General features: G+C 43.5%; 1 protein-coding gene across 2 annotated transcripts in view; it reads left to right on the top strand.

Annotated features, from left to right (window-relative positions):
- Positions 1-14,754, top strand: part of Rac1 (Rac family small GTPase 1) — a 30,093-nt gene that overhangs the window by 2,884 nt on the left and 12,455 nt on the right. For both annotated transcript variants that reach the window (XM_045144089.1, XM_045144088.1), the window contains exon 2: positions 13,508-13,579. In XM_045144089.1, the coding sequence (XP_045000024.1) occupies positions 13,508-13,579 (72 nt within the window). The remainder of the gene's footprint in view (positions 1-13,507; positions 13,580-14,754) is intronic.

The following is a 14,754-nucleotide window of genomic DNA, read 5'->3' as shown; positions in this document are numbered from 1 at the left end:
CTGAACATAAGTAATTTATTGTTTGATTCGTTTTCAAGATAGGGTCTCACTCTAGCCCAGGGTGACCTGGAACTCACTCTGTGTTTCCTTGTTGACCTTGACTCATACTGACCCTCCTACTTAAAAAAAAAAAAATTTATTTATTTATTTGAGAGCGACAGACAAAGAGGCAGAGAGAGAGAGAATGGGTGTGCCAGGGCCTCCAGCCACTGCAAATGAACTCGAGATGCGTGCGTCCCCTTGTGCATCTGGCTAATGTGGGACCTGAAGAATCGAGCCTTGAATCTGGGTCCTTAGGCTTCACAGGCAAGCACTTAACCACTAAGCCATCTCTCCAGCCCATGATCCTACTACTTTTGCCTCCCCAGTGCTGGGCTTAAAGGTGTGTACCACCATGCCCTGCTAAATAAAATTTTATTTTTTGAGGTAGGGTTCACTCTAGTGCAGACTGACCTGGAATTTACTATGGAGGCTCAGAGTGGCCTCCAACTCACAGCGATCCTCCTACCTCTGCCTCCCAAATGCTGGGATTAAAAGCATGCGCCCCCACACCTGGCTAAATAAATATTTTTTAAAAGGTTAAGTTGCTGCTGATTTAATATAAAGCCAAAGCTTGTAATATTTGAACATCTTGGCATGCACGTGTAGTGTGTGTGTGTGCAGGTTAGTTAAAGGCTGATGCCAAGTGTCTTCCTGGATGGCTCTTGGCTTGTTTATGGGGATAGGGTCTGTCATTTGAGCTTGGCGCTTGCTTACTTGGCTAGTTGAGCTAGCTAGCTTGTCCCAGGACCCCTGTCTGCCTCCTGAGCACTGGGATTGCAGGTGGACCCTCACTCCCTGCCAGGCATTTATATGGATGCTAGAGGTCTGAACTCTTGTCCTCACATGCAGGTGCTTTGCCAACTGAGTCATATCTCTGACCCCATCTGTGAAAAATTCTAAGACTAAGATGTACCCACAACAGGTACATTTAGTTATTTAATACATCTAATGCTAACAGTGTTGGACCTCTACTTATTTATTTTTTAATTTATTTATTTTGGTCTTCTGAGGTGGGGTCTCACTCTAGCCCAGGTTGATCTAGAATTTACTATGTAGGCTCAGGGTGGCCTCAAACTCATGGCGATCCTCCTATCCTATCGGGCTGACCTGTACTTTTCTGTGCCCGTGCAGAGGCTGGAACCTGGGGCCTTGTGTGAGCTGGGCAAGTACTGTACCACTGAGCTTTGTGTACTCCAGCCTTTATATTGGCTTAAAAAAAAATCTAGCTGGTGGAGCACGCCTTTAATCCCAGCACTTGGGAGGCAGAGGTAGGAGGATTGCTGTGATTTTGAGGCCACTCTGAGACCACACCGTGAATTACAGGTCAGCCTGCACTAGAATGAGACCCTTACACGTTGAAAACACTCCCCCTACCCCCCCCCCCAAAAAAAAAAAATCTAATCAAGGGCTGGAGAGATGGCCCAGCAGTTAAGAAGCTTGCCTGCAAAGCAAGACGACCCAGGTTCAATTCCCCAGAACCCACATCAGCCAGATGCACAAGGTGGCACATGCTTCTGGAGCTCCTTTGCGGTGCTAGAAGCCTTGGTGTGCTCATATTCTCTATACATCTGCCTCTTTATCTCAAATAAATGAATAAAGTTAAAAAAAATCTAGTTAAATACTTTTTGAATGACTACTAAGGGATCTGGATCCTTCCTTCAAATTTCCACCACTGACTTAACTTACTTGAGTAACCCTAGGCATATCACTTATCCCAAGAGAGATACTTCAAGGGGAAGTTAAACAAGATTAAACAAGATGCTGAATATTAAGAGGCTCTTAAGTGCTTGGCCCCCTGGTGAGTGCTTAGTAAGGGCTGGTTACCATTGTTACTGATTTATCTTTCAACACAGTACATCCCTCCTGCATATTAGGTGACTGCTGTAACATTGTCCCACTGAGCTGCACCCCCAAGTCGTCATAATCATCATCATCGTTATTTCTTTTACTGTGAGGCCTATTAAACAATAATACAATTCCTGGCCTTTAGTATTTTGGTGTTTGCTTCTTTTTGTTTGTTTGAGGTAGGGTCTTACTCTAGCCCAGACAGGCCTTGAACTCGTGGACATCCTTCTACCTCAGCCTCCTCTGCTCTGGGATTAAAGGCCATCGCCACCACGCCCAGCTTGGTCTTTGTGTTTTATTGCTGTATTTGACCCTGTTAAAGACTGAGTTAATATGTGAAATTAATCAAAAAATCTACACTGTATTAGTTTAAGGATTGGTGTCTACAAACATGCTTGTATGAAAAGTCAAGGTAATTTTTCATGCCAAACATCATCTTGCTTTTAATCAAATAAACTTACTTATAATGCTATAGCTTGAATATTGTTAACTCAGATTTTGAAAGCTGTAAGTACTGGCTTAAATTTTATAGCGCTAAAAGCCACAAAATAAAATTTCAAGCAATTAAGGATAATAAAAGCAGTGATGGGAAACTGAGGATCCACAAGTTGCAAGTTTCTTAAAAAAATTTTATTTATTTATTTATTTATTTGAGAGAGAGAAACAGAGGGAGGGGGAGAGAGAGAGGGAGCAAGCACATGAGGGCCTCCAGCCATTGCAAACGAACTCCAGATGCATGCACCCCCTTGTGCGTCTGGCTTATGTGGGTTCTGGAGAATCGAACCAGGATCTTTTGGTTTTGCAGGCAAGCACCTTAACTGCTAAGCCATCTCTCCAGACCCAGCAAGTTTTTTTTTTTTTTTAAATTTAAAATTACTCTTAGGAATTAGCTATAAACTATGTCCTACTTATGCTCATGTTATAATTAGATTATTTCCTGTGTGGTAGCTTAATAGACATTGGGTATACAATATAAGACTTTAAAGTTGTTTGTTTTCTTTTCCATATAGGGTTTCACTCTAGTCCAAGCTGTTTGGAATTCACTATGTAGTCTCAGGGTGGCCTTGCATTTATGGTGATCCTCCTGCCTCCCAAGTGCTGGGGTTAAAGGTGTGCACCACCATGCCCAGCTAAGACTTTTAAAGTTTTTTATTCTAAGATAGTCTTTACTGAAAACTATATGTTTTATTTGAGGGGGTCTCTGCCCCAGGATTTTATGGCATGTGCTGAGTCACATTGAGCATGCATGATCTCCATATCCCTCCTCCTCTGCACTTTCTCTGGTGCTGAGCACTGAAGGGCCTTTGTATTTGATAGGTAAGTTCTCTACCACTGAGCTAAATCCCATTCTCACCTCTAACTCTCCTCCTACCTTCATCTCTTGAGTGTTGGGAGTAGAAGTGAGCCACCATGTCCTGCCAATAGATTTAACTTTAATTTTTTTATTTTTTATTTATTTGCGAGCGACAGGAAGAGAGAGAGAGAGAGAGAGAAAATGGGCGCGCCAGGGCCTCCAGCCACTACAAATGAACTCCAGTTGCGTGCACCCCCTTGTGCATCTGGCTAATGTGGGCCCTAGGGAATTGAGCCTTGACCCGGGGTCCTTAGGCTTCACAGGCAAGCGCTTAACCGCTAAGCCATCTCTCCAGCTCTCATTTTAATTTTTTATCTTCTTCTTCATCATCATTTTGGTTTTTTTTGAGGTAGGGTCTCACTGTAGCCCACGTTGACCTGGAACTCATTCTGTAGTCCCAGGTTGGCTTTGAACTCACAGTCATCATCTTATCTCTGGTCCCTGAATGCTGGGATTAAAAATGTGTACCACTATGCCCAGTGCCCGTGTGTGTGAGTGTGTGTGAGTGTGTGTGTGTGTATTTGAGAGGGAGGGAAAAAGGGAGATAGAGAGTGAGAATAGGTATGCCAGGGCCTCCAGCCATTGCAGACAAACTAGATGTATGCACCACTTTATGCATCTGGCTTATGTGGGTCTTGGGGAATCAAGCCTGGGTTCTTTGGCTTTGCAGGCAAGCACCTTAACTACTAAGCTATCTTTCCATCCCTATTTTATTTTATTTATTTATTTTTTAATTTTTTATAATTAACTTCCATGATTGTAAACAATATCCCATGGTAATTCCCTCCCCTCACTTTCACCTTTGAAATTCCACTCTCAACATCATATCCTCTCCTCCTTTCAGTCAGTCTCATCTTTTATTTTGATGTCATCTTTTCCTCCTATTATGATGATCTTGTGTAGGTAGTGTCAGGCACTGTGAGGTCATGGATATCCAGGCCATTTTGTGTCTGGAGGAGCGCGTTGTAAGGAGTCCTACCCTTCCTTGGGCTTTTACATTCTTTCTGCCTCCTCTTCTGCAATGGACCCTGAGCCTTGGAAGATGTGATAGAGATATTGCAGTGCTGAGCACTCCTTTGTCATTTCTTCCCAGCACCATGATGCCTTCTGAGTCATCCCAAGGTCACTGCCATCTGGAAAGAGAAAGTTCTGTAATGAAGAAGTGAGAGTAGCATTAATATATGGGTATGAATATTAAGAGAAGTGCTTACTGAGCAGTTAGCCAGACAGCAGCAGACGTTAAACCCCTAGGGCTCATGACTACCCCTGTTGTAGGTTTTCAGTATCAGGAATGTATTCCCTCCGATGGAAGAGGCCTCCAGTCAAATTTGAGGGCAGTTAGTTTTCCCCAAACAGATGTGCCACTATTGCACCTGCTGGCTCATTTGGCTTGTTTGGCCAAATATAAGGCTTGGAGTGTCCACTGTGGAGAGTATCTTCAGTGGTGATTTTTCTGTCTCTCAGTGAGCTGTATGCAGTGTGGGTTTTTCCAGCTTTCTGTCAGCTGGTCTACATGGAGGAGGTTTTCAGCTCAGTTCCAGCAGGATTTCTAGGTGATCTTGCAGCCCAAGTATGTGCAATCTTCAGCAATAGGGTCTTACATCTATCTCTTCCTGGTGGGAAACCGAGGGCCTCGCAATGGCCTGTAATGTTTTGGGGTCTGGCCCTATTTTAATAAAAAAAAATACTTTATTTGAGAGTGAGTGTCAGGGCTCCTAGCCAGCGCAAACAAACTTCAGGCACATGTGCCACCATGTGCATCTGGCTTATGTGGGTATTGGCAATTTGAACCCAGGTCCTTAGGCTTTGCAGGCAAGGGCCTTAATTGCTAAGCCATCTATCTCTCCAGCCCTATTTTAATTTAATTTAATTTTTTTTGTGTGGCTTTTCAAGGCAGGGTCTCACTGTTGCTCATGCTGACCTGGAGTTAACTGTGTAGTCTTTATGTGTGTACTGTGGAAATCGAGCCAGGGTTGTTAGTCTTTGCAGGCAAGCGCGCCTTAACGACTGATCTATCTCTCTAGCCCTTTATTTTAATTTATTGTTTGGTTTTTTGAGGGAAGGTCTCACTAGCTCAGGCTGACCTGAATTCACTATGTCATCTCAGGGGTGGCCTCAAACTTCCTATCTCTGCCTCCTGAGTGCTGCAATTAAAGGTGTGTGCTGCCAAGTCTGGCTCTTACTTTAATTTTTAGAAAATAGTATGGGGGCTAGAGGGACGTTTTAGCTTTGGTTGACAGAAGGCTGAGACAGAATTGTAACCCATTGGGCTAGTGCTCTATCCAGCACAGTGTCTAGTTAGATATTACTATCTAGGACTTTTTTTTTAGCTGAGCCTCTTGTGACATCATCCTTACAGGACTGTATACCTTTTACTCTACTTCAATTGAACAGTAATGACGTGATCCATGAATTTAAGTTTTTCGTAAATTATCTTTGCTTCTTTTGGCATAAGCCTGTGATGATTGCTGACCCATTACAAAGGTATTTGAATTCTGGACTGGCTTCCAGATTTAGAACTAGTGTATGACTTAGATTTAGTGTATTACTGCTTTTTGTAAAATTATACATAATGATCTTGCATATGTGTGTGTGGTATGTGCTGATATGTGCGGTGTATATATGTGTATGTATATGCATGTGGAGGCCAGAGGAGAATTCAGGTGTTCTCATATGGTTCTTATTTATTTGCAAGGAGAGAGAATGAGAAGGAAGGTTTCTTTCTTTTTTTTTATTTTCTTTTGGCTTGTTTTTGTTTTTGTTTTTGTTTTTTCAAGGTAGGGTCTTACTTTAGCTGAGGCTCACCTGGAATTCACTATGTAGTTTCAGGGTGACCTCTGCCTCCTCCTCCCTCTGTCTCCGTAGTGCTGGAATTAAAGGTGTATGCCACCATGCCTGGCCTTTTTTTTTTCCTCCTAAGCAGAGCTTATTTTAAAGTAAAAGCAGAGAGAACAGACTCCTTATGGAGGAGGGGATGCCACAGCTGGAGTTCTGTTTTTTATTTGAGGCAAACCTGACAGTTTGGCCTTTTATTTATTTATTTATTTGATAGAGAAAGAGAGTGAGTGAGAGAAAGGGCTCTCCAGGGCCTTCATCCACTGCACACTCCAGATGCATGCACCCCCTTGTGTATCTGGCTAACGTGGGTCCTAGGGAATCAAACCTGGGTCCTTTGGCTTTGTAGTTATCACCTTAATCACTAAGCCATCCCTTCAGCCCTGGCCTTTTTGTTTTCCTAAATCTTATTTATTTTTCTCAATTTTTAAAATCATTTTCCATGATTATAAAAAATACCCCATGGTAATACCCTCTCTGCCCCCCCTTTCCCTCTTGAAATTCCATTTTCCATCATATCCCCTCCCCATCTCAATAAGTCTCTCTTATATTTTGATGTCGTGATCTTTCCCTCCACTTATGATGGTCTTGTGTCAGGCACTATGAGGTCATGGATATTGAGGCCATTTTGCGTCTGGAGGGAGCACGTTGTAAGGAGTCCTACCCTTCCTTTGGCTCTTAGATTCTTTCTGCCACCTCTTCTGCATTAGCCCCCCCGAGCCTTGGAAGGTGTGATCGAGCTGTTACTCGGTACTCTAGTCACTTCTTTCCAGCACCATGATACCTTCTGAGTTGTCCCAAGGTCATTGAGCCCTGGCCTTTTGTAATTTTTTTAAAAAATTTTTTTTATTTTATTTTTTTTGTTTTTCGAGGTAGGGTCTCACTGTAGCCCAGGCTGACCTGGAATTCACTATGGAGTCTCAGGGTGGCCTCGAACTCATGGCAATCCTCTCACCTCTGCCTCCCAAGTGCTGGGATTAAAGGCGTGCGACACCACGCCCGACTCTGGCCTTTTTTTAATGGGAGAGAGAATATATTGGTGTGCCAGGGACTCAGTCACTGTAATCGAACTCCGGACATGCACCCCATTGTGCATATGTGTGACCTTGCATACTTGCGTCATCTTGTATGTCTGGATTACATGGGATCTGAAGGGTTGATCATGGGTCCTTAGGCTTTGCAGGAAAGCACCTTAACTGCTAAGTCATCTCTCCACTCCCCCCCCCCTTTTTTTTCAAGGTAGGGTCTCATTCTAGCCCAGGCTGACCTGGAATTTACTATGTGGTCTCAGGGTGGCCTCAAACTCAAGGTGATCCTCCTACCTCTGCCTCCCAAGTGCTGGGATTAAAGGCAAGTGCCACCACTCCCGGCCCCAGGCCTATTATAAAAAACTTTTTTTTTCAGCACTTGGGAAGCAGAGGTAGGAGGATTGCCTTGAGTTCGAGGTCAGCCTGAGACTACACAGAGAATTCCAGGTCAGCCTGGACTAGAGTGAAAGCCTACCTCAGAATAAGTAAAAATAAATAATAAATAATTTAAAAAAATGGGGCTGGGAACATAACACAAGGATGCTTTCCTAGAATGTGTGAGTTCCTCAACTTGATTTGCAGTCTCAGTAAGAAATGTGTGTGTGTATGCGCCTGCATTCTTGCTTATGCATATGCATATGCAGGGTGTGCCAGGGTTTCTTGCTGTTGCAAATGCCTGTTGAGCTTTACATGGTTGACTGGAAATTGAACCTGGACTGGCAGGCTTTTGAAAGCAAGCCCCTTCATTGGTTGAGGCATCTCCCTAGCCTCCCTCGTCTGCTCCTCCTTTTTCCTCTCCCTTCTTCCCTGCCTCCCTCCTTCCCTCCCTCCCATCCTTTCTTTAAAATTTTTTTTTTTAATTTTAAAATTTATTTATTTGAGACAAGGTGAGGGAGAGAAAGATAGAGAATGAGCATGCCAGGACCTCCAGCCAGTGCAAATGAACTCCAGACTCATGCACCACCTTGTGCATCTGGCTTATGTGGGACCTGGAGAATTGAACCTGGGCCCTTTGGCTATAAAGGCAAGTGCCTTGGCCACTAAACCATCTCTCCAGCCTCCTTCCTTCCTTCCTTTTCCTTCCTTTCTGACAGTCTCATTCTAGACTAGGCTGTCCTGGAATTCACTAATGCAGCACAGGCTAGCTTTGAACTTGCTATAATCTCTTGCCTCAGATTTCCAAGTGCTAGAATTACAGCCTTGTACCACCGTGCCCTGCTTTAATTTTTTTAATTTTAACTTTTTTATTGATAGCTTCCACAATTATAGACAGTAAACCATGGTAATTCCCTCTCTCCTCCCACCTCACAAATCCACCCTTCTACAGGATAGGGTAGAGGAAACAGATAGGTTAACAAGTTGTATTGTCATGAGCTAGAGGAAGAGCCAATATAGAACAGACATAAGCTGTCTTCTAGTAGGTTCGTGCTTATTTTCTAGAGTTACAGTATATTTCAGGGATTAAAAAGAGGTTGATTTAGCTGAGTGTGGTGGTGTATGCCTTTAATTCCAGCACTAGGGAGGTAGAGGTAAGAGGATTGTCCTGAGTTCAAGGCCACCCTGAGGCTACATAGGGAGTTCCAGGTCATCTTGGGCTAGAGTCAGACCTTACCTCCATCCCCTCCCCCCAAATAAGAAGACATAAAAGTAGGATTGCTGTGAACTCCAGGTCAACTTGGGCTATAGAGTAAAGACACTGCCTCAAACAAATTTTTTTTTTTTTTTTGGCAATTCCAAAGTAAATAATTATTTCCAGAAATTCTGAAGCAGCATCAGTCGTGGCTGTGACCAAATGTGGCTTCCGTTCTCCATGTGTACACATGCTTGATGTTCTAGTGGGATGTTGACTTTGGCCACCAGAGTTCATTTTGTCTTTTGTTTACAAGGCTTGAATGAATGATGGAAAGGGAATAAGTAACCTTTCTATTTCATTTTTGCTAACCCAGTTTTAAAATTTAAGTAAAAATTTAGCAAAGGCATATATGCTAATCTGTAAAATCAAAGGTCTACATTCCAGGTCAGCCTGGATAAGAGTTGAGACCCTACCTCGAAAATCCAAAAAGAAAAAAAGGAGGGATGGCTCTAGTGGTTAAAGTGTTTGCCTGCAAAGCCAAAGGACCCAGATTTGATTTCCCCGGGACCCATGTCAGCCAAATGCACAAAGGGTGCACACACTGGAGTTTGCAGTGGCTGGAGGCCCTGGCGTGCCCATTCTCTCTCTCCCCCTCTTTCTCTGTCAAATAAGCAAATAAATATTTCTAAAAAGAAAGACCAAAAAAACAAAAAGCAAGTAAAAAGAAAAAGTCTGAGATTGGAGAGGTGGTTTAGCAGCTAAGGTGCTTGACTGCAAAGCCTAAGGACCCAGGTTCGACTCCCTAGAACTCATGTAAGTCACATGCACATGTATTTGGAGTTCATTTGCAGTGTGCGCCAATCCCCTCTCTCCCTTCCTTTCTCCTTTTCACTCTGCCTCTCTCTCAAATAAAGAAAAATAAAATTGTTTACTAAAAATAAAAAGTCTGTATCATTTAAAAAATATTTTATTGAGCTGGCTGTGGTGGTACACACCTTTATTTAATCCCAGCACTCAGGAGACAGGTAGGAGGATCACTGTGAGTTTGAGGCCAACCTGACACTACATAGTGAATTCCAGGTCAGCCTGGGCCAGAGTGAGACCTTGCCTCGAAAAAGAAAAATTATTTGCAAGGAGAGAGAGAGAGAGAATGGGCTCACCATGGCCTCCAGATGCATGTGCCACTTTGTGAATCTGATTTTATGTGGGTACTGGGGAATTGAACCTGGGTCCTTAGGCTTTGTAGGCAAGTGCCTTAACTGCTGAGACATCTTTGAAGCCCTTGGTTTTTTTTTTTTAATATCTTGTTTATATTTATTTATTTGAGAGAGGAAGGGAGACAGAGGAAGAGAAAATGGGCACACCAGGGCCTCTAGTCTCTGCAAGTGAACTCCAGACACATGTGCCACCTTGTGCATCTGGTTTTATGTGGGTACTGGGGAATCGAATCTGGGTCCTTTGGGTTTGCCACCAAGTTCCTTAACCATCTCTCCAGCACAAGAAAAGGAAATTTTAGATCATTTAAACACAGTTGCTCATATTTATAGTAATGACTTTAGAGACATAGGACAGGATTTAGAAGTACTAATGTTATTAAAAAAATTATTTTTCAAATATTTTTCTTTGTTTACTCATTTAAAACAGAGAGGCAGATAAGACAATGGGTGTGCCAGAGCCTCTAGCCACTGTACATGAACTCTAGAAGCATGTGCCACCTTGTGCATGTGGCTTACGTAGATACTGTGGAATTGGAGTTGGGTCCTTAGGTTTTGCAGGCAAGTACCTTAAATAATAAGCTATCTCTCCAGTCCCCATGTTGTATTTATTTGTGGGAAGGGGGGTTGAATATAGGCATGCCAGGGCCTCTTGTCACTGTAAGTGAAGTCCAAAGGCATGTACCACTTTGTGCACCTGGCTTTACATGGGGAATGGGAAAATCCAACCCAGGCAGGCAGGCTTTGCAAGCATTTTCCCAGTCCCACCCATGGCATGTGACTGATCAAACCTTTTAAAATTTTATTTGTGTGTGTGCATGTTTTTGAATTGTGTTTGAAGCAAGGTTTCTTGCTTGGCTGTTCTTTGCTGCCAGTTTATCCCCCCCCCCCCCCCCCCCCGTGGCTACTTTCTCCTTGTCCTGTATCTCAGTTCAGTTTCCTCAGTTCTTTCCATAGGGCACTCAGGCTCCTTCTAAAACCCCATGCTTTTGTGGAACTTAAAACCTTTTGTGACTTCCCAGGATCAATCCCATGTTCTTAACAAGAAAGAAAAGATGACAACTTCAATCTTCAATTTTTTTCTGTCCCTCCCCCAGTACTTCTTTGGTCTTGGGTTGGACAGGCCTTTTCAGCCCTGTGCCTTCACATCTGCTCTTGTGTTTCTTTCTCAATACTGTTCCCATTCCCTTACGTCCTAGGTGTACCTCAGCCACCTCTAACCAGTCCCATGATGAAGTGACATCTTTTCTGTACACTTTCAAAGCATCTTTTTTTTTTGGCTTTTCAAGGTAGGGTCTCTAGCTCAGGCCGACCCGGAGTTCACTGTGTAGTCTCAGGGTGGCCTTGAACTCTGCCTCCCCAGTGCTGGGACCAACCACCTTTCCCAGTTACTTTATGAGATGCTGTCCAGTGCAGTATCTTTCTCACCTGGTACCTTTCTTGATATAAAATGAGTTAATACTACTTTGCATTCATCTAATGTGTAAGAAAACTGAAGCATGTAATTATGTTAAAATATGCCTAAAAAATTACAAGTCAGGGCTGGAGGGATGGCTTAGCGATTAAGGCATTTGCCTGCAAAGCCTAAGGACCCAGGTTCGATTTTCCAGGCCCCACGTAAGCCAAATGTACACGGTGGCACATGTGTCTGGAGTTCATTTGCAGTGGTTAGGAGTCCTGGTGTGTCCATTCTCCCATCTCCCTCTCCCTCTCTCTGTCTCTAATAAGTAAAAATCTTGAATGTATTCTTTAAAAAAAAATTACAAGTCAGTGATAGAATTGATCCTGGATCTCGGACCCAGGCTTCTGGCTCTAGATTTTAAGCTCTTGTTCATGCCAGTTTGTTAGGCACAAGCCTTTCACAAGATGTATGTCCAGTGAGTCATTTCTTTTCAGAAAACTTTTTGGAATTGGAATTTACCTCCTGATGATGTAATGTTTGACAGTGAGGTCTTAGTGCTAGGGAGTTCCAACTTTAGTTAAAGCCCTTTTAATGTTGTAAATACAGTAAGTACTGAAGGGTTTGTGGAGACATTTTCACTTTAGCCTAAAGAGCATGAGACAAAATGAGGAAGAACTTTCTTCTTTCTGGGGAATCCTGATGTCCTGTAGTAGTCAGGCTGAACACAAACTCTGACAAGCCAGTGGAGGTGTGGCAGACCTACAGGAGACAGCAGGGAGCTGGGCCGAGCGGAGAGCATTTGGTGGATGAGTCTTAGAAACCTTGACGTCAGCTAGTGTTGTCAATCTTAGTGATTTTGTTTTTAATGGTACAGCGGTCTTATTTTTAGAGATACTTTTTAAAAATAATAAAAGCCAGTAGTTGGGAGGTTTTTCCACCACTGCTGCCTTGACATTTTGCCTGAGAGGATATTGGTAATATTGATATGATTTATCCCAGTACATACTTTTTTCTTCTCACTCTAGCCTAGGCTGACCTGGAATTTACTATGTAGTCTCAGGGTGGCCTCAAACTCACAGCGATCCTCCTACCTCTGCCTCCCGAGTTCTGGCATTAAAGGCATGCGCCACTGTGCCTGGCCCATTACATACTTTTACATGCGTCTCTTTTTTGGGGGGACTGGTCAATGTAAGATCTCACTCTAGCCCAGGCTGCCCTGGAATTCACTATGTAGTCTCAGGTGTCTTCAAACCCACAGCATTCCTTCTACCTCTGCCTCCTGAGTGCTGGAACTAAAGGCGTGCGCCACCATGCCAGCCTGTACTCCTCTTTTACTTTCTCTTTTTGTTTGGGGAGTTTTCTCCATCCCCAAGCTATTACTTAACATGTCTAGAATTTATTTATTTTTTTTTTTAAATTTTTATTTATTTATTTGAGAGTGACAGACACAGAGAGAAAGACAGATAGAGGGAGAGAGAGAGAATGGGCGCGCCAGGGCTTCCAGCCTCTGCAAACGAACTCCAGACGCATGCGCCCCCTTGTGCATCTGGCTAACGTGGGACCTGGGGAACCGAGCCTCGAACCGGGGTCCTTAGGCTTCACAGGCAAGCGCTTAACCGCTAAGCCATCTCTCCAGCCCATGTCTAGAATTTATGTTGTTAGCTTCAGTTTTGAAAGCGTGTGGTGACATGAAGATTGTGTGTGTGAAGGCAGCAGGTGCTCTTGAAGAGTTAGTGTGAGCACAGTGCTGTGGTGGGTGATTGACTCCACACACTCATCGCTGATGGTCCAGGGCAGGCTTTAGGGAGGTGATGGGAGTTGAAGCTGCAGGGGCAAGCCGTTTGCATATTACTATTAAGATGCTTCAGAATAGAACTTAACATTCTCGGTGAAAGGCTTCTATAGATGTACATAGAAGAAACTTGAGGTTCTAAAATGTTCCTCCTGAGTCTTGTATATTTATTTCTTGAATATTGGTGCTTGATGCTGATAGAATGTAATGGCTCCTCATTCTCCTCTCTGGGGAGTTGTATTTTAATTTCTTTGAATTTTAGGATAAAAATGTGGTTGTGTTAATAAAACTAATAGAAACCTCCTGTTTACTTATGACTGTGGATACTTTTAACTTTTCTAGAAATGAATACGGCAGAATAATGAAAGCTGGGATTACATTCATGTTGACTAAGCAGCCTTTTTTTTTCTTCTCTCCTTTAGAGCTGTAGGTAAAACTTGCCTACTCATCAGTTATACAACCAATGCATTTCCTGGAGAATATATCCCTACTGTGTAAGTATCTCCATTCGATGGGGAACTGACGGATGGGGGCTGTACTGTTCTCACTGCTCTGGCATTTGCTTTGCGGTAAAGCCCCCTTGCAAGTTTGTTTGAGGCTTCAGAAATATATAGGTCAATTTAATGTATAGTTTTCTCATGTGATGGGATAACTGCTTTTCCTGATTGATTTTTAGACATTCAGGAAACAAAAGAAAGTCAAATTAACTGGGTAATGGAAAGAAACCCCAAATTAGACAAAAGGAGCCTGGTAAAAAGTTCCATCCAAAGACAGTCCTTGTCCATGTGAGAGCTCATGGGAACTGGAGCATGAGGCATTCCACGGGTTTCAGTTGGTCTTTTCTGGGAAGTCATCAGTTGCTTCTGTGTAACTGTTTGCAGGGCTTTGGATTAGCATAGGGTGAGGGGACGGTGGAGTCCACAGTTGAGCTACTTACTCCCTGAGGATTGCAGGATGGGGTAAATAAGGAAGGGTGCTTTCTTTATGACCGTGCAAGTAGGCATCCTGATGCTCCTCCCTGTGGCTGTCCCCTGTGAACGCTCAGACTAGGGAGAGGCAGCAGCTCAGTCAAACCCCACTCTGCTTGACACAGCACACCCACTAAGCGCTCTAAAGAATCATGTACATTTTTCCCCTCTTCATTTTATCAAAATAGGTTCTCGCTCTAGCCCAGGCTGACCTGAAATTCACTATGTAGTCTCACAATGGCCTGAAACTCACAGCAATCTTCCCACCTCTCCCTCTAGAGTGCTGCTGGGAATAAAGGGATATGCCACCATATCTGGCTACATTTTATTTTTTTCTTTTGAGGTAGGGTCTCACTCTAGCCCAGGCTGACCTGGAATTTACTATGTAGTCTCAGGGTGGCCTTGAACTCACCACGATCCTCCTACCTGTGCCTCCTAAGTGCTGGGATTAAAGGTGTGTACCACCACACCCAGCTTATGCACATCTTTTAATTTAATTTATTTTAGAGAGAATTGGTGTTCCAGGGCCTAAACCACTGCAGTCAAACGCCAGATGCTTGCGCCACCTAGTGGGCATGTGTGACCTTGTGCTTGACCTTTTGTGCATCTTGCTTACGTGGGATCTGGAGAGTCAAACATGGGTCTTTAAGCTTTGCAGGCAAGTGCCTTAACCGCCAAGCCATCTCTCCAGCCCTCATGCA

The sequence above is a fragment of the Jaculus jaculus genome, chromosome 2 (genome assembly GCF_020740685.1).
Source record: "Jaculus jaculus isolate mJacJac1 chromosome 2, mJacJac1.mat.Y.cur, whole genome shotgun sequence".
NCBI lineage: Eukaryota > Metazoa > Chordata > Mammalia > Rodentia > Dipodidae > Jaculus > Jaculus jaculus.
The sequence above is the reverse complement of the archived record's forward strand: the minus strand, read 5'-3'. Positions and strand labels throughout refer to the sequence as shown.